The sequence below is a fragment of the Eschscholzia californica genome, unplaced genomic scaffold (assembly GCF_041429995.1).
Source record: "Eschscholzia californica isolate CP2 unplaced genomic scaffold, dmEscCali1.0.p SCAF_1, whole genome shotgun sequence".
Lineage (NCBI taxonomy): Eukaryota > Viridiplantae > Streptophyta > Magnoliopsida > Ranunculales > Papaveraceae > Eschscholzia > Eschscholzia californica.
Genome location: NW_028238198.1, coordinates 63,035,474 through 63,057,919, shown reverse-complemented (window position 1 = coordinate 63,057,919; position 22,446 = coordinate 63,035,474). Strand labels below are relative to the sequence as shown.

The following is a 22,446-nucleotide window of genomic DNA, read 5'->3' as shown; positions in this document are numbered from 1 at the left end:
TCCAAATGACGTGAGACTATCCTAAGTAAGATGTTTACATAAAATGAAGGTGCAAATTCTACCTATAATGTCACCCATGAAATTAATATATCTATCTATACTTTCTTTAAGCAAAAGAAAAAAAAACTTATATAGTATTACACAAAATCCCATCATATAAACTGCGACAAAAACACACTCAAAAGATGATTAACAAATCAAAACCACCTCATTACACTCTAACACTAACATTAGTTAATCAAATCTCTCTATCTTCACATTCTCTAGCATGTTGTTGAAGAACTCGACCCAAACCCAACATTAAAAGTCTGTATGTGCGAAAATCTCTGCAACTGTATCATACGAGCATAACAACCATCGGGATTATGGTTCAAAAGATGTGAATGCGAACCTTGTTCAATCACTTTACCATCGTCAATAACAGCAATAACGTTTGCATTCCTTATCGTCGTTAATCTATGAGCAACAATGATACTCGTTCGCCCTAAACTTGCTCTCTCTAGAGCTTCTTGGACACATCTTTCTGATTCGGCATCTAATGCACTTGTTGCTTCATCTAGTAACATTATCTCTGCTTTCTTTAAAAAAGCTCTAGCTATGGCTATTCTTTGTTTCTGTCCACCTGATAATTGAACACCTCGCTCTCCTACCCATGTCTTGTATCCGTCTGGTAGACCTGAAATGAAGTTATGAGCATTTGACATTGTTGCAGCTTCGATGATCTCGCTTTCTGTTGCAGATTCATTTCCATAAGCTATGTTTTCATATATTGTTGCACCAAAAAGACATGGTTCTTGTGGTACCATTGAAATGTGTGTTCGTAAGGATTTTAGGTTATATTTCCGAATGTCTTTCCCATCGATTAGTACCCGACCTGATGTAGGCTCATAGAATCTTAAAATAAGTGAAAGTACTGAGCTTTTTCCACAACCACTTGGGCCAACTAGTGCTAGTGTTTTTCCTGGACGAACACGAAGAGTTAGGTCTCTGAAGATAAATGTATCAGGGCGAGATGGGTAGCTAAAATCGATGTGTTTGAGTTCCACTTCCCCACGAAGACGGTCTGGGACTGGAGTTGTTTCATGATCATCGGGTTCAATTTCAGTTTTCCGGTCAAGAAGATCAAAAACAGATTGTAGGGCTTGTCCGCCTTTAATGAAGTCCGGTGCTAGTGTTAGTGTCTCAGCAGCACCATTTGCAGATACCATTAGTACCATGAAAACTCGAATTGCTTTCGAGAAATCAGAAATGTTATGTTTAACAAGCCAGGATGCGTACCACAGGCCAAGAGCGTAAGAAGCATAGAGTAAGAATTGGGCAACACCGAAGCCACTTCCGGCTATCTGTCCTTTCCAAAAGCAACGTCTGAGAGGTGTTTGAAGGTTTGCGGAGAATATACTGACAATTTTTGCTTCTGAATTGAATGCAGCAACTGTTCTAACATTTGAGACGGCTTCTGCTGCTAATTGTGTTGATATAGCATGGGCAGCTTCTAAATCACCCGAAAAGCCTTTCATAAACATTTTCTGTTTATAAGATTAACCAAATCAATACCCATATTCGTTAGATTTTGTGAGAGTAGTCAGACATAGACAGAAGGAAACTTCTTGACCAAGAATATAATATCTAGGGTCTTTCATTGAATGTCGAGTAACTTCATATGGTTCCAGAGACAGGCCCACACGCGATAGGCCCAATGGGGACACATGCTCCATGTCACCCACGAAAAAAGACATGTATAAGTCTTAAAGAACGCCACATGCGAGGGACATGAGAAAATAGTCCCACATGGAAATCTCTTGATAAATAATGCCTATACCCTCTTTGCTCACTGCTACATGGTTCTTTATTGGAGGTCAACAAACGTAATAAATTGTTAACTAGATTCTTGAGTATTTATGTATGGATAGATTAGAATTTTGAACATCAAACCTGCAAAACGGTTGCGGCAACAACGACAGGGAAGACAGCAACTAGGAGAAGAGCAAGGCGCCATTGTAATACAAAACCAACAGTACAAGCAACAACCATAAGAGCGGAGTTTTGCATAATCACTGATATTCGATCACCGATTGCTGATCGAACATTATTAGCATCAAGAGCAAGTCTAGCTGCAATTCTAGCACTCTCGTTCTCTTCAAGATCAAACCAACCCATTTCATTTTTAAGTACTGCTGCTAGCATTTTCTCTCTCACCCGTTTTGTTAGGTTCTCGCCCACTATGTCCCAGAAGAAATGTTGCAGGCCATTAAAGACAAGAGCTGCTGTCGAAACACCGATCAATAAATAGCAGTATTTCGCGATTTCTCGACTCATATAAGCATAATCTTGACTATAGTAAACACTGAGAACTGCACTTAGGACATAAGCAAAAAGAGCACTAATGAATCCACACACAACCGACCCAATTGAGCCCACCAGAGCATAAGCCCATTCAGGGGAGTTCATCTTGACAAGGCGCCAAAATGAGCTAGCTTGTGCTTTAAACGGAAGCTTCTCGAGTTTGTAACTAGTATATGAACCCTCAAGAGAGTGGGTAAAATCTGCAGTTGAGAAGTCAGAAAGTCGTCGAGAATATGGTGATCGACCATATGACGAATTCCTCATATAAATCGGTGAGCTTATAGAGTTCCTAGCACTAGAAGGCCTGCAAAAACCGAGTATGTTTTTAAACAAAGTTGCAGAAAATATATCATCATTACGATACTGAGATAATGATATTGAAATTGACCTTGCACTACTTTTTCTAGCATTATTAAGTGCTGTTTCATGTGCCATTTCTTGCATTTTGATAAGCTTAGCATAGACACCATTTTCGCCTTTGGCGAAGAGTTCATCATGAGTTCCAATTTCAGTGACAGACCCTTGTTGCAGGACTGCTACTAGATCGGCCTTACGGATTGTAGAGAGACGATGGGCAATGACTAGAGTTGTTCTTCCAATCATGAACCTATCAAGAGCTTCTTGTACTAGTTTTTCTGACTCGGAATCTAAAGCACTTGTCGCCTCGTCTAAGAGCAGGACGGCCGGGTTCTTCAGCATTGCCCTTGCTATAGCTATTCTTTGCTTCTGTCCTCCAGATAATTGAGATCCTCTCTCTCCGACCTGCCATTTCCAAATTAACCTCCACTTCTTTAGGTATCATTTTAAGTGATAGACTTCGTAAAACTCATACTCTAATGATGATTCGCTTCGTTCACCCAAAAAATGTGCCAGTTTGGTTGACCACAAAAAGCCCATTTAAAACTAGATAAGAAGCTCATTCTTTGGTTCTTAAGGGAGATGTCAGTTTTCTACTTCCACTATCTTTATCCAAGACTTTATGTGTTTTTAACATCAATCAAACAAACAAAATAGAATTGAAATCATTAAATCACTTAAAAAAAAGCAATGAAGAAAGTGAACTTTTACATGATTGACTGCAACGCGATAGAAAAGGACAGTTTATCGGGAATGTTATCGAGTCACATTGAGAGGATACAAAGGACTGGACCACATATTTTGATTCCATAAGAACTAATAATCCAATATGTAGAAAGTTGGGCTTTTTATCTTAAAATGACTTCCTCGAAAATTAAACTTCCAAAAGAAGTACTAATCCCTGGAAATGTATATTTCACAATGAAGGATATAGTCATATAAATATGAAATAATATATTATTATTCCCATACTATAAGAATTATTCTAGTTTTAAAATGACGAAAATGACCTCGTGACCGTCTAAAACAGGCGGTCGTGTACCTGAGTATCATAACCTTCAGGAAGCTTTACAATAAATGAGTGAGCATTAGCAACTCTTGCAGCTTCTTCAATCTCAACTTGGGTAGCTTCTTGCCTACCCAACAACATGTTTTCTTTAATGGATGTCGCGAATAAAGCGGGTTCTTGACTAACAAGTCCAATTTGTTGCCTTAGCCATCTTAGTTTTAGTGTCTTTATGTCTTTCCCATCTACCAAAACTTCACCTAAAACAAATAATTGAATAATCTCACATGAATCCATGAACAAGAACTTAACTTCCATGGAAGATTTAGATCACATTAAACGAAATAACGCTTCTTTTCGGGACTTGGGTTTGATTTGTTTAAATACCTGAATTCGGATCATAGAATCTTTCAATGAGAGAAACAACAGTGCTTTTACCAGAACCACTACTTCCTACTAATGCAATTGTCTTTCCTGCTGGAACATTTAGAGAGAAGTTGTTAAGGATTTGGACATCCGGCCTCGATGGGTATGAGAAATCGATGTTTTTCAATTCGACATGTCCCGTAATTGTGTTCAATTCAAGCCCAGATTCTGCATTTCGATCAATACTTGGTTTATGATCGATAATTCGGTATATCTTAGCTGCAGCTACTTTAGCTTTAGTAAATGAAGCTACACTTGGAGCTGATTGACCCAATGCCCTGTTAACCATAAACAAAACTAAATACTCACATCAAACTATAGAAAGAAAGAGAGAGAGAGAGAGACAACGACGAGGGAGAAGAAGAACTTACAATCCACCTATCATTACAGAGAACATGGTGGCGATGGCGAGACCTCCATTAGTATCACGATGACGAACTAAATACCCACCATACCAGAGAAGAAGAGCATAACAACAAAAAACAGTGAAATAAGTAGCACCTAATCCAATACCCTTAGCAAAACCTATTTTATAACCAATTCTCTGAGAAATTTTAAGTGCAGAAGAGTATTTCTCTAATGCTCTTGATTCTCCAACATATGAAAAAACTGTTCTTATTTGAGCAATTGTCTGCAAATCAAACAAGAAATCATAATCACCCAAATGAAGAAATCTCCCCACAAACCCAAATTTAGAAACACATTAAAAGAAGAAAAAAACAGTTCAAGATCAATTTTTTTTTTTATTACTTGTTCTGCAATATTTCCGGCTTGTGAGAGTGATTCTTGACTTTTGGATGAGAATTTGGATAATGTAGTTGTATAAACACCTCCAATTATAGCAATGAGAGGAGCAACTGCTAGTGTGACTAGGGCTAATTGCCAAACAGCATTGAAACCCACTGCAAATCCAGTCACAAATGTTGCCATATAATGAAGGAAATTACCCAACTGTGGAAAATTGAAACTGGGTTTTGTTAGATTTGGGTAGTTTTTTAATGAGAGAAAGAAGGAATTTAGAGATGGGTTTTGATTATTTTTGTTTACCTTCTCACTAATGGCGTCTTGAACAATAACAGTATCTGTGTTAATGGCGGAAACAACATCTGAAGTTCTAACTTCTGTATCAAAGTATTGAACATCTTGGTTTAAAGCAGATTCTAAATATTTTATTCTCATTTTTGCTGTTTGTCTTTCTCCAGTCCACATCCAACATGATATCTCTGCAAGTAATTCATTTTCAGAGAGAGAGAATGAGTAGAGAGAGAGAGATTGAGTCACAGACATTACTAACCTGCCCAAGAAGATACCCAAATTGAAGCACCAACCACAAGAAAGTAGAATGCAAACTGTAAATTCAAAGAAGAACAAAAATGGGTATCCATTAAAATCAACAAAAACAAATAAAGTTTCATCCTTTTATCAGAAATTTGGTTTCCGCCATTAAAGTACCTTCAAGACTTCCTGCATCATTTTATCTGTGTTGTTAGCATTTGAACCAAAAGAATTCACTAGATCAGCAAAGAATCTAAGAAATATAGGCAAAGAACATCCATGAATAATAGCTCCAATTGTTCCTATTGCCATTAAAATATAATCCAACCTATCTGCAAATCTAAAAAGTTCTAAAAATCCCACAGAAGGAGACTCAACAAGCTTCTCATCTTCAACTTTCTTCACTTCAGGTACTTCCATCACTTCTCTTCTTTGTTTTTCTCCACTTTCTCTCTCTACCCTTTGTTCCTCTTCTCTTCTCGTTCTTGTTTCTCTCTCTACTTTTACTCCAGTCTCAATGGTAGTAGTAGTAGTAGTACCAAGCTCAATCCCCTGCATTTCTGTCCATCTCCAGTACTCCACCTTATTTAAATCTTCACTAGTCTCCTCTGACATTATAAAAGTCTTACTTCCTCTCTACTAAATTAAATTCTTCTGCTCTCTCTCTTCCCTCCCTCTCTCTCTCTCTCTCTCTCTCTCTCTCTCTCTCTCTCTCTCGCCCTACCTAGTTCTGGTTTTATACCATTTGAGGGGACTTTGAAAACTTTTACATTTACCCTCTTTCTCTCTCTAAGACTGTAAACTCTTTCATGTTGGTGTGAAATTGAGAAAAGGGAGACTGACATTTGAGATTTTGGGTCTGCAAAAAGTTGTGATTTGAAGAGGAGAGAAGAAAAAAAAAAGCTTGAGTTTTGACATCTACCATGTAGCTGTAAATTTTGACCAAATTTGGTTCTAACTATTACTTTAATGAGTGATTTGGCAAATGGCTCCCAGTTCATGGGCAAGTGAGGGCAACTTCTTGCCTTGCCATCTAGTTTATTAAAAATACCTATATGACTTCATTTTTGTATTTTTCGTCTAGACTCTGCACGGTTGATTTTCACTTTCCACCTTTACCCTCATCAATAATGTTATTTTATCACTATTGTTTATCTCACTTCCATCATCTTCATCATTCTCCAAAAAATCAGAATATTTCTAATTAATTTTTTTTATCTCCAACCCTCACTAATTTTCTTGCCTTTCTCATCTTCAATTTCTTTTTTTGCTCCTTCTCTCAGAGGAGGAACTGGTTTTAGAACCAACAAAATAAAACAGACTACATAAAATTGAAGAAGTAATCCATAAACAATCAAAATCGCACAAAAACTTATTCATCTTCAAAAGTGTCCTTTTTTTATAAATAAGTATAAGTATATCTCCATCGAATGTTCTTTCAATAACCCTAATTAGTATATCACACTCTCTCCCTCTCCCTAACCTTCTTCCTCCCTGTCTCTAACTTTCTTCCTCCCTGTCTCTAACTTTCTTCCTCACTATGTCTCTTTTACCTTCTTCCACTCTCTCCCCTAAACAAACAGATCTCATTCGCTTTGCGTCTAGTTTCCTCACAATTTTACCTCACTAATCCGATCTAATCCCAACCCATTCTAAGATTTTGTGTCATTAGAAAGGGTACCTTTAATTTTATTAGGAGATGAAGTTTTGGAAAATTTTGAGTAGTCAGATCGAAGAAACTTACCTGAGTGAGTAGATAAATTTTTATTGTATAAAGAGTTGAAGAAAAGATTGAAACTTATTGATCCGATATGTGGTGAAAGATCTAATATCAAACGTAGATTAGTTAATGAAGATGTTACGGTTGTTGGTGAAGCTGAATTGTATTAAGCTATTAAAAGTTAAACTTGAAAAATTTAATTAGTTTTTTTGTTGATAATGAAGAAGAATATATAATCAGATTGAAGGTAATTCCAATTCTTCATTTTTTTTTTGTCTGGATATCACTTGTTTCCTCTGAATTCAAGATTTTTATGGTTTTCTTGTAATCCATGAGATTATGTTGCTATAATTTTCAAGGAGTATTCCAATTTGGTTCTAAATTTTTATCGGTTCTCAGTAGTTGTTCAATTTTAGAACTAAGATTGCAGTTTTTGTTTAATGGAAAAATTGGGGGTAAATTGAAGATTAGCAAAACCTTTTCTTCTAACAGAAAGGATTTCGAGAATATCAGCGAGGGGTGGAGATTAAACAAAAAAAAAAAACTAATTGAAAATATTCTGATTTATTGGAGAAGATAAAGATAATGCAAGTGAGAGAAACAATAGTAATAAAATAACATTAATGATAAGGGTAAAATTGGAAGGCAAAAATCAACCCTAACAGAGTTTGGACAGAAAACACGAAAATGAGTCATCTTGGTATTTTTGATAACTAAAGGACTAGGCAAGAAGTTGGTTATAAACTAGGATTTATTTGAAAAATAATCCTAATTTAATTAAATTTTGACTGCATACAAGTGATCACATACACTAGAGTTTGGGCGCAAAAAAAAAAGGTTTACCCCCACTCCCAAATAAAGAGGGAGTAAATCAAGATTAAATCTGAAGAGATTTTCATTTTTATTCCAAAATTTACGTGAGTGTATTACCTCCTAATGTTAATCTTAGCCTCTTTTCTACCACCACAACTTCTGATCAAGACTATGATTTTCGACCATTGACCATCTCTTCTTTCTTTCTTTGTCTTTCTCATGCTATCTCTTTCTCTCTCACACTATTTTCTCTCGCTCTGTCTCTTTCTCTCACTGTTTTGACAAAGAGAGATGTTTTTCTCGTAGGAACCCCCTTCGACTGAGACAAAAGTGGCCTTGAAGAGGGTTTCAGACTATTCTGCCATGTCACGAATCCTGGACCGAATGTTGCAAAATTTTCGATCGAGGGTATGCAACTTTTGAGGTGGTTTCTTTCGCTTGAAACCCTCCCTGGAGTCCCCTTCATCTCACACGAATAGGTTTACGCCGAAAAGAATATTTCCCTTTGCCAGAACAGTGATGTTCCCTTTGTCGGAGACATAGAGATATAGCATGAGATGGTGATAAAGAGATAACAGAAGAGATAGAAAGAAGGAGAAAAAGTGAGAGATGAAGGGACAAGAAGAGAAAACGGCATGAGGAGATAATGGAGAGAAAGAGATGATTGTAGTGGTGGTCAGGGCCGTGGCTGACAATTTAGGGGCCCAGTGCCAAACTTTTACTTGGGCCCTTTTATACAAAAAAAAAAATAAGCGAAGTAAAAGAAATACGTTACACGTAAAGTAATAACCACAAATTTTAAAAGAATTTATCTGTAAAAAGTCATATTAAATCATTATGACATTGCTCTTTGATTGACCTAACATTCTTCCAAATTAAATTTCTCTCTTGGGAAGACTTTTACACAAAATTTGGGGTTTAACGTTGCCATCTCATGCAATCCGAAATTAAAAGTTAGAAAGATAAATGTGATAAAGAATAGATGAGATTTGCCAATTAGGTGTGTGTTTGTATATATATGTATTTGAGTACTAAAATTAGAATACTTAAATAAAGCCAATAAATAAGATTAGAGTAGTTAATTAGAAAGGAGGGCTGGCAGTTGGCTGTTAGGAAAAAAAGGACCCGAGGGAGATTTGAACCCAAGGCATCACAGAACATATATTGAAAAGTTTACCAACTTGGCTGTCACTCTTTTTTGCAATATTCCTGACTCGTTTTATTTTAGTAGGAACTAAAGAAGCTCATCACCAATGGGCCCCTTGTTGTGGGGGCCCAGTGCGGGCGCACGGCCCGCACTGGGCCTTCCACGGGCCTGGTGGTGGTCGATGGCGGTGGTGGTCGGAGGCGGTGGTAGTCGGTGGTGGTCGGAGGCGGTGATAGTCGGTGGTGGTGGCTGATTGTTGGAGGTAGAGATGAATGAAGATTATGGAGCAAAAGCAAAATTATTAATTTTTGCACTCAAAATAAAGTTGTCCGCTAGGCCAAACCTAATTAAACAGAAGTCTTTATTTCGTAGAAACTTTTTCCAACATAAAACAGGTACGGGAAGTTCTTTAATTGAAGGGTTAATTCTATTATTACCCCCCCCCCCCCCCACTGGGCCTTCCACGGGCCTGGTGGTGGTCGATGGCGGTGGTGGTCGGAGGCGGTGGTGGTCGGAGGCGGTGATAGTCGGTGGTGGTGGCTGATTGTTGGAGGTAGAGATGAATGAAGATTATGAAGCAAAAGCAAAATTATTAATTTTTGCACTCAAAATAAAGTTGTCCGCTAGGCCAAACCTAATTAAACAGAAGTCTTTATTTCGTAGAAACTTTTTCCAACATAAAACAGGTACGGGAAGTTCTTTAATTGAAGGGTTAATTCTATTATTACCCCCCCCCCCCCCCCCCCCAAAGATGACCAACTCACCAAAATAGCCTCCTAAAGATGATAAGTTTCCGAATTAGCCCCCTAAATTCTATCGGCATCAACTTTTCCATCCACAATAATGACTTTATAATGTAAATCTCAACTTTGTCCTTTTTTTGCTTTTCTTAGTTTCTACCACCCATTAATTTCTTTTCTCTCTCTTATTAGTTTGATCTCTCTCTTCACCATCTTCATCATTTTGAACTACTACTTTCATTTTCATCACCCTCGTTCCAATATTTCTCTCTCTAAGTAATTTCTTCTTCATTCTCCAACATTTTCAAAATATTTTACCTCTGTCATCATCTTCAAATTTTTCTATTTAGATTTTGCTAGATATGTTTTATTGAAAATCAATATGATTTTTGAGAAAAAATCCTCATTTTTCTTCTTCTCTTATCTTCTCTTCATTCTTCATTTTTCTCTATATTACAAAAAATCATCTTAAAATTTTTTCTCTCGATCTCAAGAGGGTTTTGAATTAACCAAAAATAAAATAAATTTGCCTTGAGAGAGGGTTTTGAGTTGGTTTAGGTCTTGTACTTGTATGATTTATTGAGTCATTTTTTGAAAAAGCTTAATGTTTTAAGGGAGGAACTCTAGAAAGTGAAAGTTAATTCTAACTATCTTGAGAGAAGAAAAATCAAAATGATTTTTCCTAATAGAGATAAAAATGAATGGAAGAGAATAAAACAAGTAAAATCAGAAATTTCTTTCCTCAAAAATAATTTTTATTTTTGTCAATAAATATCTACTAGTGAATCTCTGTATAAAAGTTTTAAGATGATGACGGAGGTAAAAGATTTTTGAAAATATTGGAGAACGAAGAAGAAATAAATTAGATAGAGATGTTGAAACTGATGGTGATGAACGTGAAAGTAGTAGTACAAAATGATGAAGATGATGAAGAGATAGTGGGAGAAGATAGGAAAGAAAAAAAGACAAAGCCGGAATTTACATTATAAAGTCATTATTGTGGATGGAAAAGTTACTGACAAAAAGGGTTCGCAAATTTACTCTCGTTACTTCTACAAAAGAGTGAAGGCAAACAAAAAGGGTTCGCAACAAAAAACTCGAAATTTGGGGATAATAAGAAACCAGAACCAATCGTTAATAATATTTGAAAAAAATTTATTTCGTAAAAGTATAATTTTATCCTCGAAATGAAATTCGGGATCGAATTCGTCCCTACTACCAAACCCACCCAAATCAACGTGAAAAATATTTCTGAAAATTTTCTCAACAAATCTTAGGCTGCTCTCAATACTTTTGTAAATTTCTAAACAAATTCGTTTTTACTCCAAAATTATTTTGCAAAAATGTATTGCATTTGACAAACACATTGATTGGCACAAATATATGGCTAAAGCATTTTCGATTTGTATTGTGAAGAAAGAAATGGTTTCTGTATTTTTCGTTTTGCTTCCAGCATAAACATTTAGACCAATGCATTTTTTTATTTGTCTTTTGCAAAAATTAAAATGTTATGCATATTACCCTTTGTATTTGACAAACTCGTCAACATATAATTAATAAAAGTTTCGCTAATGCATTTTGTTATTTGTCTTGTGAAAAAAGAAATGTGCTCTGCATTTTTTCTTTTGTTTTTTACAATACATTAACTAAGTAAATACTGTTATATATGTCGTCAACAGTTTATAATTAGACATGTTGTTAACAGTTTAATGAAGAAAGAATTTTAGTAAAAATAGTTAACATAGTCGATCTTGTTAACAACATAATTATACATGTCATCAGAAAGGAGATTAGGAAAAATAGGACTGCCTCGAGATGGGATAAACAACACAATGATCCTTTGGCGCATGATTCACAACAGTTTAGCAGTACTATCTAATATAGGCAAGAGAATACTTACCATAAACTAATTATGCTTATTTTGTACTTTAGAGATTCAAACTGAGCATGACCTATTCAATGAGTGTACAAAATTTAAAGAACTGATTCAACTAACAGATTCATATCTACACCTTCATATTCTATCAGATTTGGTTGAAACTCTTAAAAATCTACTAGACCATGGTAAAAGTAAGGAAATTTTTTTGATAGAGTACAATTATCTTCTTTGGTTCTGGTGGAAAGCACGCAACGTTCTCCATTTCAACAGAATTCCAGCAACACCTCAACAGATCATGCGACAGATCCAAAACCACATCAGGTACAACTCCAACTACTACCAATTACCTCAATCACCTACTGTCTTGTAGATGGACGAATGGTCCCCTCCAACACCAAGAACAATCAAGATTAACACCGATGGTGCATATACAACCACCAGGGGGCGGCGACTGCAGTGGCGAAAAACCATGAAGGTACGATAATCGGCTGGTTGAGGAGGGAATTTCCCCCAAAATCGCCACTCCACAGCGAGCTACAAGGCATCTCTTTAGTGCTTCAACTAGCACACAATTTAGGGTTAACTCAATTTATAATTGAGAGTGATTGTTTATCACTCGTCGATTTAATATCCGACGACCATCAAACGACCGCATGGAGATTAGAGGACGAGATTGAAGAGATCCCTGGGTCAATCTCAGCGGCACACACGAAATTACAGTTTTGACACCGCGTTTGCAACAGTGTGGCTCACACGCTTGCCACTTTGAACTTGAGTCCCTAAGTACTGTTTTATGTTCTATTTGCCCCTTTGTTAATCTGCATTACATTTTAGTCCTTACTGTCGTTGTTGTATAGACTTTGTAATCTATCAATGAAATGTTTCTTCTAACAAAACACAATGATCCGTATTTGGACTTGATTTGTAATTTATAAAAACAATTTTTTTAATGTTTTTTTTACGGTGGCCTAATTTCCTATTTGGACCCATCTTTTGGGCTTTCATATCAGACTACTTTTATCTGCCATCTAATATTAATTATATATTTTGTGAACTTATAAACTTTTTCCAAATTATAGTTTTTTATAGTGTAAGGTACATTGACTCAAACAAAGCTGATAAATGCTTAAAAAACTTAATTATTAGAAATACATTACCTTAAGTTCAATGTCACACTTGCAGTATTAAATTAGTGTTTTTAGTGACTCAGATTTAATTATTTGTGACATTTTGATATAAAAGCGCAAGAAAGACACATAAATGACAATAGTAAGGAAATAGTGATTCATCACTTGTTTCGTATAAAATTAATTTATAAACTTCTATTATTTTCTGGTGAAGTGATTAAACACTCACCCCACAACTAGAATATCGTCTCAAGTTCGATCCTATAGAAATAGAAATTCAAAATTTATTGAATGTATATACCAATAAAGTAAGTATATTAGATGGTTTTCAGCCGCTTAGGATAGTCTTCAAGAGGTGGTATTTAGTCTTGAAAGGGTCATGATGTTTTAAAATCAGGCTGCAATAAAGTTTATTCAATTCTGCAATCTGATGTATTTTATATTAATTTTTCATGAGGTATCAATTATTGTAATAACTCTTATAGTCCATGTAAAAGAACGTATAAAATAAAGAATGCTTTATATCATGCAAAATACTTTAGACAAATTTATTAAAAAATAATCAATGCATACAAACTAATCATTACGATAAATCAGTGATAACAATACCCCTGTCTTTATTCATAAAGACAGACTACTCTGTATCCTCCTATTACAAACACTTAGTCCATTCTCAAAATCAGAATACAAGCTCCTTTGATCAATGGAAGAAGTTATGGAAACTCAGAGTGCATCCTAGAATCCTTCTTTTCCTATGGAAACTGGCCCAGAACATACTTCCTTTAAACAAAAAGTTGTCTAATCTTCAGTTAAACATCTCCCCTGGGTGCACTCTTTATGGGCAAGAAGATGAAACTCCTATACATTTTATACAAAACTGTAGGACGGTCAAAACCATACTAGGAGAATTCAATCAAAGTTACCTCACAGACTTGAATCACACAGGATTTAAAGAATGGTTCAGCTACTTTCATAGCTTAGATGAAGAAAGTAACTTAGCAGCTAACCTGAGCCAAATAGAAACCTTGGTTATAGCTATTTGGCATATTTGGAAGTGCAGATGTGATATGATATTCAGGAAAACAAACATCAATGTGTACTATTAAAAGTTACATCCACACCCAAACAAACATGCTGCGGGACTACTCTCTCATTCAACTTTCGAATAAGCAGCAATGGACTCCCCCACCTCAAGGAGTGACCAAGATTAATTATGATGTTTCTTTTGTCAAAAATACTTTAGCTTTAGCTTTTGTTGCTCATGATTCTACAGGAATCCAAATCGCCGGTGAATCCATCGTCACTGATTCAAGATCAGTAGACGAAGGAGAAGGAAAGGCAACCCTTCTTGGGGTTCATTGGGCTGTTAATCATGGTGTCAGGAAACTAATTTTGGAAGGAGATTCCATTAATGTGAACAACTTTTTGAATGGCTTCTCCAACACATTGCACTGGACTGCAAAGCATACTTTAGGAAGAGTCAAAGATGCTAGAACTACTTATGAACATATCAGTTTTTTGTATGTTAATAGGAAGTTAAACTCAAAAGCAAACTCACTTGCTATTAACACTAGGAGAGAGGGTATTAATACCTCAACATGTATTCCTAACTGTCTCTCTTCTCATCATAACACTATTGTAACTAACTCTCAATTTCAATAGATGTTATGCTTGTCTTTTTTTTTTAAAAAAAAACTCCCGTAATTTAATGTTACGAAACTTTCAACATAAAAAGAAAAAGTTCTAGTAGCACATGATTCCAAGTAATATTCTCACCCCTTGATGAACCCAAGCAAGTAATTCTACTTTGGGCCAAAGTCAAAATCCACCACATTGGGGAGGACCTATATGTTTTCTATTGCGGGCCTAACTTTGAAAATGGCTCGTGATTGACATGTGCAAGGGTGCGAATTTATCGTCCCTGGTCTCAGAGAGATTCTATACCTATCCAAACTTTTATTTCCCTTTCTCATGTTCCCTCTACTTTATTAATGGACATGTATAGTTTGCTTATTACATCATTAGATGATCATGAAAACCAAATTTGACTAACTTTTAAAAAACATAACAATTAAGATCTATTTTATTAAGGATGTAATCATAAACTTTTTTCCATAATCCGTGAGACTATTTACTAATTGGGGTTTTAGTTTTGCGACCATATATAATGAAAAGTAGCTTCTTGAGGTCATAGTTAGTATCAAAAGGACACCAAAGCAATGAAAGTGGAGTAGGAAAAAAACTTTAGGGTATCAAGTGTCCATAACATCTTTCAACAAAAAAAAAAGTGTCCATAACATGGAAATGGATGGTCCCAAATACAAAGAAATCCATTCCTTTAAGCATGAAATGTCTACTCCATCACAACAATTGTTGGTGTGGTGGGTAGCTATTATCCCCATCATTGATTCATCTAGTAGTAGTAGAAGATAAGGATGCACGAGCTATGGTGGTAGTTTGTGGTTGTCTATGCATCCATCTACTATTTAACACTAGTTCTAGAGACTTACAAAAGTACTATAATATGTGTAGTCATTATAACATGGAGGGTATGGAAACCTTTGTAATCGGGAAACATCTACTTAAATTGAAAGAAGATAGTTGTCTAGTGACAATTTTTAACACCCTAAGATTACCGACTACTTACAATATCTATCTAATATGAGACGGAACCTACGATTTCTAACTTTTGATACTAACTCATCGGAGCGGAGGTAGAATTACACGAGTGCCCTTATTTTGCCTCCTAGCAATAACTATGGAGTTGTACGCTTGTACGCCGTATTTCTTTGTCCATCATTGATCCATTTTTAGTTTTCATTGTGTTTTACTATTATATTAGATTTTTATTTTTTCTTGTTTTACTTTTGAGAATCCAAAGTTATGCTTCTAAGGTTTCAATTATGAAACTTATTTTTTTGTTACAAAAAGTATACTGAACCCGCTTCTTGGGACTCCCACTTGAACTTCTCTCTCTCTCTCCTCTCACATGTTCAGTTATGTGGAGAGAAATTTTTGTTTCTCTCAAAGACGGTTCAAGTGGGAATCAAAAAGGCGGATCATGTAGACCTGTTGTTTTTTTGTTACTTGTCAAAGCAATCGCCTATCTATAATGCCAAACCGTGAAGTGTTTCACTTTTTAGGTGTACGGATAGGAATGTGCATTTTGCTCTGCTGTCGGTGGCTCCACCATTATTGAGAATGACATATTTTGGACCTAACTAGCTCTAGGGCAAAAGTTTGGGGCCACCGCCATTTGGGCAGGAGAACTGAGAGCCTAGCGAATTTCACATGGGCCTAACTCATATATGGATTTAGCCCATTTCAGAAAGTTTACTTACATTTAGTGGGCCTGGGGCCAAAAGAGAAAAAGTAAAGTACAAAAGTTCTGCTTTGAGCCTGTGAGACTGAGAGGTGACCCTTCAAGTAGGAATAAACTACTTTTCAATTGAATAGTCAGATAAATGCTTTTTCAGAAGAAAAACTAATAAACATTTTATTATTCTGAGTTTTTCATTACAGAATTTGAAGAGAGATAACAAAAAATTACATCTTTGAGCGGCCTTTTTCGATAAGTTCTTTTCGAAGGATCTTACCCGAAGCTGATTTGGGCACAGTATTTATAAATGTTACCCTTCTTAATCTTTTGAAAGGAGCAACCTGTAACAGATAGAAAACTCTAGATCAAGTTCTAAGCAATGCTTCAATCAAGATATTTGGTAATGATATTCAGACAAACTTAACAAAATCACATTCATATGCTAAAAATGATCAAACATGGCTTAACATTTTATTGATTCGATCGATTAATACCATCTGGAATCATGAATTTTGGGAGTAAGTAGTGTTTCACAACAGATGGCGGTGGCCCGTAGAGACCGTGCCGTAACAAGTTGACAAAAGCTAGTTCTGAAACACCATGTGTACGTAGAACTTTTGGAGAATCAATATATAGTTGTGTAAAGTATAAACGATATGAGACACGGACCAACCGAACATACTTCAATAAGTAGTTATGACATAAGGTTAGAAAATAAAACTATGTTTACGGTTTACCTGCTTTGCTATGAATTTCTGAATTTCTTCTTCTGTCAGAGAGCTGTTAGTGGAGCGAACGACATAAGCAACAGGTACTTCACCAGCTTCAGCGTCGGGATGCCTAGAACGTTAACACGATTTATAAGATTTTTCTGGACATTTATGTTGCTAAAATCCTACTTTTGCTAATTAAGTAAGTTGATATAAGATGGGGTGTGGATTATCAGTGCCCCCAACTTACGGGATCACAACAGCATCTGCTATCTCAGGGTGTGAAAGAAGCAAACCTTCAAGCTCTGCCGGTGCAACCTACCAAAGGGTTCAAACGAATACATAAAGAATATTAACCATTTTGTCGAAACTACAACCACATTTCTCCAAATGTTTTCCCAAAATCTTTTTCGAGAATAATCAAACTATTTGCACTGGAAAGATACAGACTTGATGGTTTGTATAAATATTTCAAGAGCTAGCAGACTTGCATCATCTTTTTCGATGATATTTGAATCGGAATTGTTTCTTAATGCGTGATAAGATACTTAAATATAAAACAATGGCATCTTAAAAACTTACCTGAAATCCTTTATACTTGATGAGCTCTTTTATTCGGTCAACAACAAAAAGTTGCCCTTCTTCATCAAAATACCCAAGATCGCCAGTATGTACCCATCCTTGTTTATCTAAGGTCAACTTAGTAGCCTCTGGATTATGAAAATAACCTGACAAGCATTTAAGTTGTTAAGAATAAAAAATTTATAATAGGTAATGGAAGTATCTCACACCTCGCCAATCATAAAACTAGGGGAGGAACCATGAATTTCTGTAGTGGAGATATATAGGTTACTCTAGTGAATGAAGTGACCCGCTCTGACTGTGATACAACCCGGAAACTGTTGGACCTGTTCAAGTTTCGAAAGTAGAATGCCGAAAAAGAATTAAAATGAAAATATACCTTGCATCATATTTGGACCTCGTATCCAAATTTCACCAAGCTGCTTAGGAGGTAGAGGTTTTGTTGTCTCTACACTCACTATTTTGGATTCGACTCCAGGGACAAGAGTTCCAGTTGAACCAGAGTGGCGAGCGCCAATCCTTGGATTTTCAAGTGAAACGATACCACAAGACTCTGTCAAGCCATAACCCTGACAAGAGAAATCAGTACAATGTTTGAAGTTTGAAACGTAATTTTCATAAAGAAGAGAACAAAACGAATCACATGAAAATTCAACAGACTGACTGAACCTTCTCTATGGGGTATGCCTAGAAACATGAAATGAACATCTGCAAGTTAATAAGAGAGCATATGACTCTACAGAGCAGACCAAGTACCATAAGCTCAGCCGCTTTCATGGGTATCGTAACTTTCCAATTTAGACTTCTAAAGGTATTTGTGATTCAATAGTACCACCAAAACGAGGCACTAGGCGGATTCGACGCAGTTTAATGCTATGTTTCAGCAAATATTTGGTCCAACAAACACAATGCATCATGAGAATGTTGAGATCATCCATAACAAATTCATTAGTATATACTCCATTCATGAATTTGAAGTAAATTTTTATCAACAATCAAAATGAATCAATCATATATACAGTGAGAATTAAGTCAACTAGATTACCTGAACAACCATAACATGGGGTAAGTTCTTCGAACAATCCTCCATAATATCCTTCCCCAGAGGAGCCGCACCCGAAATAAGTTGCTTCAAAGATGAAAGATCATACTTTCTTACTGCATTTTGCTTGGCAAAAGAAATCATAACAGGCGGCACAACCGGCAAATGAGTAACCTTATACTTCTCCACAGAAGCCAAAACCATCTCAAAATCAAATCTTCCCATTGTTATAACTGTATTACCTCTCTGTAACTGAGCAAAGTTAATAATAGAAATACCAAATATATGAAACATGGGGAGGAAACAGAGGAATCTGTTATGCTTTTGACCTTCAAAATCTTGATCAGATGTCACCATTAATGAAGTAGAAATGAAATTTCGATGCGTTAAAACGACACCTTTACTAGTACCAGTTGTACCAGATGAGTATAAAAGTGCAGCTGTATCAGTTTGATTGATAAAAACTAATGGAAAATCAGTAACTTCTCCAACCATCTTAATCAAATTAGAGAAATAAGTAATCCCAAAATCAGATTTTAATGAAGATGAATTTTCAGATCCTAAAATAACAGCAGGTAAACCGAAACCCTTAACTTTGTTCCACAATTGAGGAACTGTAACAACAAGTTTTGGGTTACAATCCTTAACTTGCTTTGAGATTTCTGTGATTGTGTAAAGAGGGTTTACAGTAGTTGCAATTGCTCCAATAGCAATAATTCCCAAGAAACAGATAATGAATCGGATCGAATTAGGTGCAAGAATTAGTACAACATCACCTTTCTTGATACCTAATTGAATTAACCCATGAGCAACCTTAGTAACAAATGATTTGAATTGATTGAAAGTTAGGGTTTCGTTTGAATCAGCATCAATTAGGGCAAGCTTATCCGAGTAAGAATTCGAGTTTCTAAGCAAGAATGAGACCATTGAAGTATTAGGGTTAGTGGGTAGAAGTAAATGAGGTCGAAGAGACCTGTAAATTCCATCCCTTCCATACCCAGATTTCTCCATTAAAGTTGCAAGAATGTGGAAGAAGGAAGAAATCTTAGTCTGGGTTGTGAAGAATCTGACATATTAGGGTGAAAGGGAGATGGGGTTTTAATAAAGATGTTTTTAGAGAGAGAAAGAAGACGAAGATGGTGACGATGAAGATGACGAAACAATGAAACAGAAATTGAGAGAGTGGGGTTGCACGCAAATCGAAGAGGTTGATTCATAATTCAGATTGCCGATGAGGTAAGAATGAGTAGTATTTCTCTGAGATACTGATTACTGGTCCATATGGTGGTGTTTTCTTGGAAATTGAAAGTTGCAGGAAATTAAGAAGATTCTCTCTTAACGAAGATGATGTTTCTTTTCAGTTTTCCCGCGCTGCGCTCTTTAATGTCCTGGACTGTAGTTGGGTCATCACCAGGGGGTCATCACAAGGGCATTGATTGATACATCATCCAGATGTAGGGGAGGGAATCGGCCCAGCCCGGGGTCGGCAAATTCTTCACGGACTCGGGCTGGTCGGGTTCGAAGCATGGTTGTCTGTAATAGAGCTTATCTAGCTGCGCGAAGTACTGTATCATGAAGACAAGCATAGAATCATAATCCTAGAGTTGTTAGGGTAGTTAGTTTCGGTTATAACAAACTCCAACTGTTTTCTAACAAACTATTTTCTTCTTTTGATTTCGTTTTTCCTTGATTAAACTTCTATATAAACTCATGTAATAAGTTTTGTTAGATTCAAGAGAAATAAAATCAATTATGGTATCACAGCTCAGGTCTCTCCTTTTCTCTCTCTCTCTCTCTAAAAGATCACAACAAACTTTCTCTCTCTAAAATCATCATCTTCATCGACTGCTTCTTCTTCTTCTTCTTCTTGTTACTTTAAACCTGCAATTTCTGCTAATCAAAGATGGAAACACCTAAAATAACATCTCTTTCTATCAACTCCATGGGAAATACGATCCCAATTAGGCTTAAAGCAGATAATTATCTGACTTGCAAAGCCATGTTTCTTCCAATTCTGCGAAAGTACAAAGTTCTGGATTTAATTGATGGCTCTAGGCCTTGTCCTCCAAAATTTGTTGATGAAAATCAACAAATCAATAATATAGTGAATCAATACTATATCGATTGGGTTAAGGAAGATCAAACCCTACTTATTTGGTTTAATTCGACGCTATCAGACTCGGTTATACCATATGTGATTGGTAATTCTACATCTAAAGATTTGTGGAATAATCTTGAAGAATCATTCTCTACTTCATCAACTGCTCATGTAATTCAACTCCAAGATCAATTACGAGAGTGCAAAAAGGGTAATCTCTCTATTCCTGAATTTTTAGGTCAAATTAAGAAGATATGTAATAAATTAGCTGCTTCTGGTAGTCCTGCTAGTACAAATGAAATCATTGTTACTATTCTTAGAGGTTTACCACCTGAATTCGATTCCTTTGCTTCTGCAATACGAATTCGTAATCCTCCTGTTACTATAGCTGAACTTCACAATCTCCTCATTAGTGAAGAAATCAGGATTACTGAAAAACTCAAGAGGAACCAGGTCATTAACAATCAAGCTTTGTTGATTCAACATCAACCTAATTCTGGAAGAGGTCAAGGATATGGAAGAGGGTATAATTCTTCTGGAAGAGGTCAGTATTTTGGTCGTTCTTCTAATGGAAGAGGTAGATCATACTATAATAATGGAAGAAACAACTCACAATACAATCAGAATAAGGCTTCTTCTTCCTTCAATGAGAGACCAACATGTCAAATTTGTCACAAAATTGGGCATACAACCATGGAATGTTATCATCGTATCAATTTCTCATATCAAGGTCGTGCACCTCCCAATAATCTTGCAGCAATGCTAGCATCTGCTGATATATTTGGTCATTATCCTTGGTATGCTGATTCTGGAACCACGAATTATATTACTCCAGACATTAATCAAATTACTAATCCTACTGATTTTCATGGCCAAGAGAAGATTGCTACTGCTAATGGCCAAGGTATGTCTATTACCCATATTGCCAACTCTTCATTTGTTAAGAATTATCACTTTTTTAAGCTTTCTAATATACTTAGAGTCCCTCATGCTTCTCACAACTTACTATCTGTTCATAAATTTACCACAGATAACCAATGTTCTTTAACCTTTGATCCTTTTGGTTATTGTGTGAAGGACCTATTCTCAACCCAGATACTTTTCAAAGGGCCATGTGAAGCTGGTCTATATCCCTTTGCTCTCAATTTCAAAATAAAGCTCTCAGTGCTCAAATATCTGATGAATCTCTTTTGCATCAAAGACTGGGACATCCCCCCTTTCAAGCCCTTCAAAGGTTGAAAGATGTACTTTTATCTTCTAATAAGACCATGAAACCAATATTTTGTACTAACTGTCAATTAGGGAGAAGTAAGAAATTACCTTTTCAATCTTCTTGTACTTTATCACTTGTACCTCTTGAGCTATTACATATAGACCTATGGGGTCGTTCTCCTATTTCATCTGTAAGTGGTTTCAAATACTATGTGAATATTATTGATGATTGGTGTTTCCTTTATTTGCAAAGTCTGATTTCAGACATACATTTACTATGTTTAAAAACAACATTAAGAACAAACTTGGGTTGAAAATCAAAACCATTCGAACAGATGTAGGAGGTGAGTTTCTCCATCATTCCTTTCAAACTTTTCTTCAAGAAACAGGCATTAGTCATCAAATGACCTGTCCACATACTCCTGAGCAAAATGGTATGGTTGAAGCTAAACACAATCATTTACTTGATGTCACTAGAACTTTACTAAGTCAATCCTCACTTCCTCAACAATACTGGTTAGAAGCTCTCAAAACTTCTAATTATTTGATCAATAGACTTCCAACTAAGTCTATTCAGTTTTCTTCTCCTTATCAGAAGCTTTATAATGATTCTCCTGATTATCAATCTCTAAAGGTCTTTGGCTGTGCAT

At 36.0% G+C, this 22,446-nt stretch overlaps 3 protein-coding genes across 3 annotated transcripts; 1 reads left to right on the top strand and 2 right to left on the bottom strand.

The window, feature by feature from the left end:
- Positions 1-117: 117 nt before the first annotated feature.
- Positions 118-6,447, bottom strand: LOC147568120 (ABC transporter B family member 1-like). The gene is made up of 10 exons (XM_086654564.1): positions 5,585-6,447; positions 5,427-5,481; positions 5,180-5,355; positions 4,883-5,083; positions 4,504-4,763; positions 4,094-4,410; positions 3,743-3,966; positions 2,732-3,105; positions 1,933-2,647; positions 118-1,526 (listed from the first exon to the last, which is right to left on the bottom strand). Exons 1-10 carry the CDS (start codon positions 6,020-6,022, stop codon positions 264-266), a joined length of 4,023 nt encoding a protein of 1,340 aa, XP_086510690.1. The 5' UTR covers positions 6,023-6,447; the 3' UTR covers positions 118-263.
- Positions 6,448-13,964: 7,517 nt separating this feature from the next.
- LOC147568119 (uncharacterized) lies at positions 13,965-14,495 on the top strand. Its single transcript, XM_086659031.1, has one exon. It carries the CDS (start codon positions 13,965-13,967, stop codon positions 14,493-14,495), a length of 531 nt encoding a protein of 176 aa, XP_086515157.1.
- Positions 14,496-16,301: 1,806 nt separating this feature from the next.
- Positions 16,302-19,909, bottom strand: LOC147568118 (putative CoA ligase CCL7). Its single transcript, XM_086654561.1, has 6 exons — positions 18,490-19,909; positions 17,824-18,013; positions 17,445-17,590; positions 17,113-17,180; positions 16,890-16,992; positions 16,302-16,493 (listed from the first exon to the last, which is right to left on the bottom strand). Exons 1-6 carry the CDS (start codon positions 19,495-19,497, stop codon positions 16,380-16,382), a joined length of 1,629 nt encoding a protein of 542 aa, XP_086510687.1. The 5' UTR covers positions 19,498-19,909; the 3' UTR covers positions 16,302-16,379.
- Positions 19,910-22,446: the final 2,537 nt, after the last annotated feature.

Bases quoted from the DNA above. Each gene is read 5' to 3' on its own strand.
- LOC147568120 (XM_086654564.1), bottom strand. From the start codon at position 6,022: ATGTCAGAGGAGACTAGTGAAGATTTAAATAAGGTGGAGTACTGGAGA. The intron at 5,356-5,426 runs GTTAGTAATGTC...AATTACTTGCAG, and splicing joins TTGGGTATCTTCTTGGGCAG to AGATATCATGTTGGATGTGG. The intron at 5,084-5,179 runs GTAAACAAAAAT...AATTTTCCACAG, and splicing joins AAGACGCCATTAGTGAGAAG to TTGGGTAATTTCCTTCATTA.
- LOC147568119 (XM_086659031.1), top strand. From the start codon at position 13,965: ATGCTGCGGGACTACTCTCTCATTCAACTTTCGAATAAGCAGCAATGG.
- LOC147568118 (XM_086654561.1), bottom strand. From the start codon at position 19,497: ATGGAGAAATCTGGGTATGGAAGGGATGGAATTTACAGGTCTCTTCGA. The intron at 17,591-17,823 runs GTATATTTTCAT...AATGCTTGTCAG, and splicing joins AGGTCCAAATATGATGCAAG to GTTATTTTCATAATCCAGAG. The intron at 17,181-17,444 runs GTAAGTTTTTAA...ACCCTTTGGTAG, and splicing joins TCAAGTATAAAGGATTTCAG to GTTGCACCGGCAGAGCTTGA.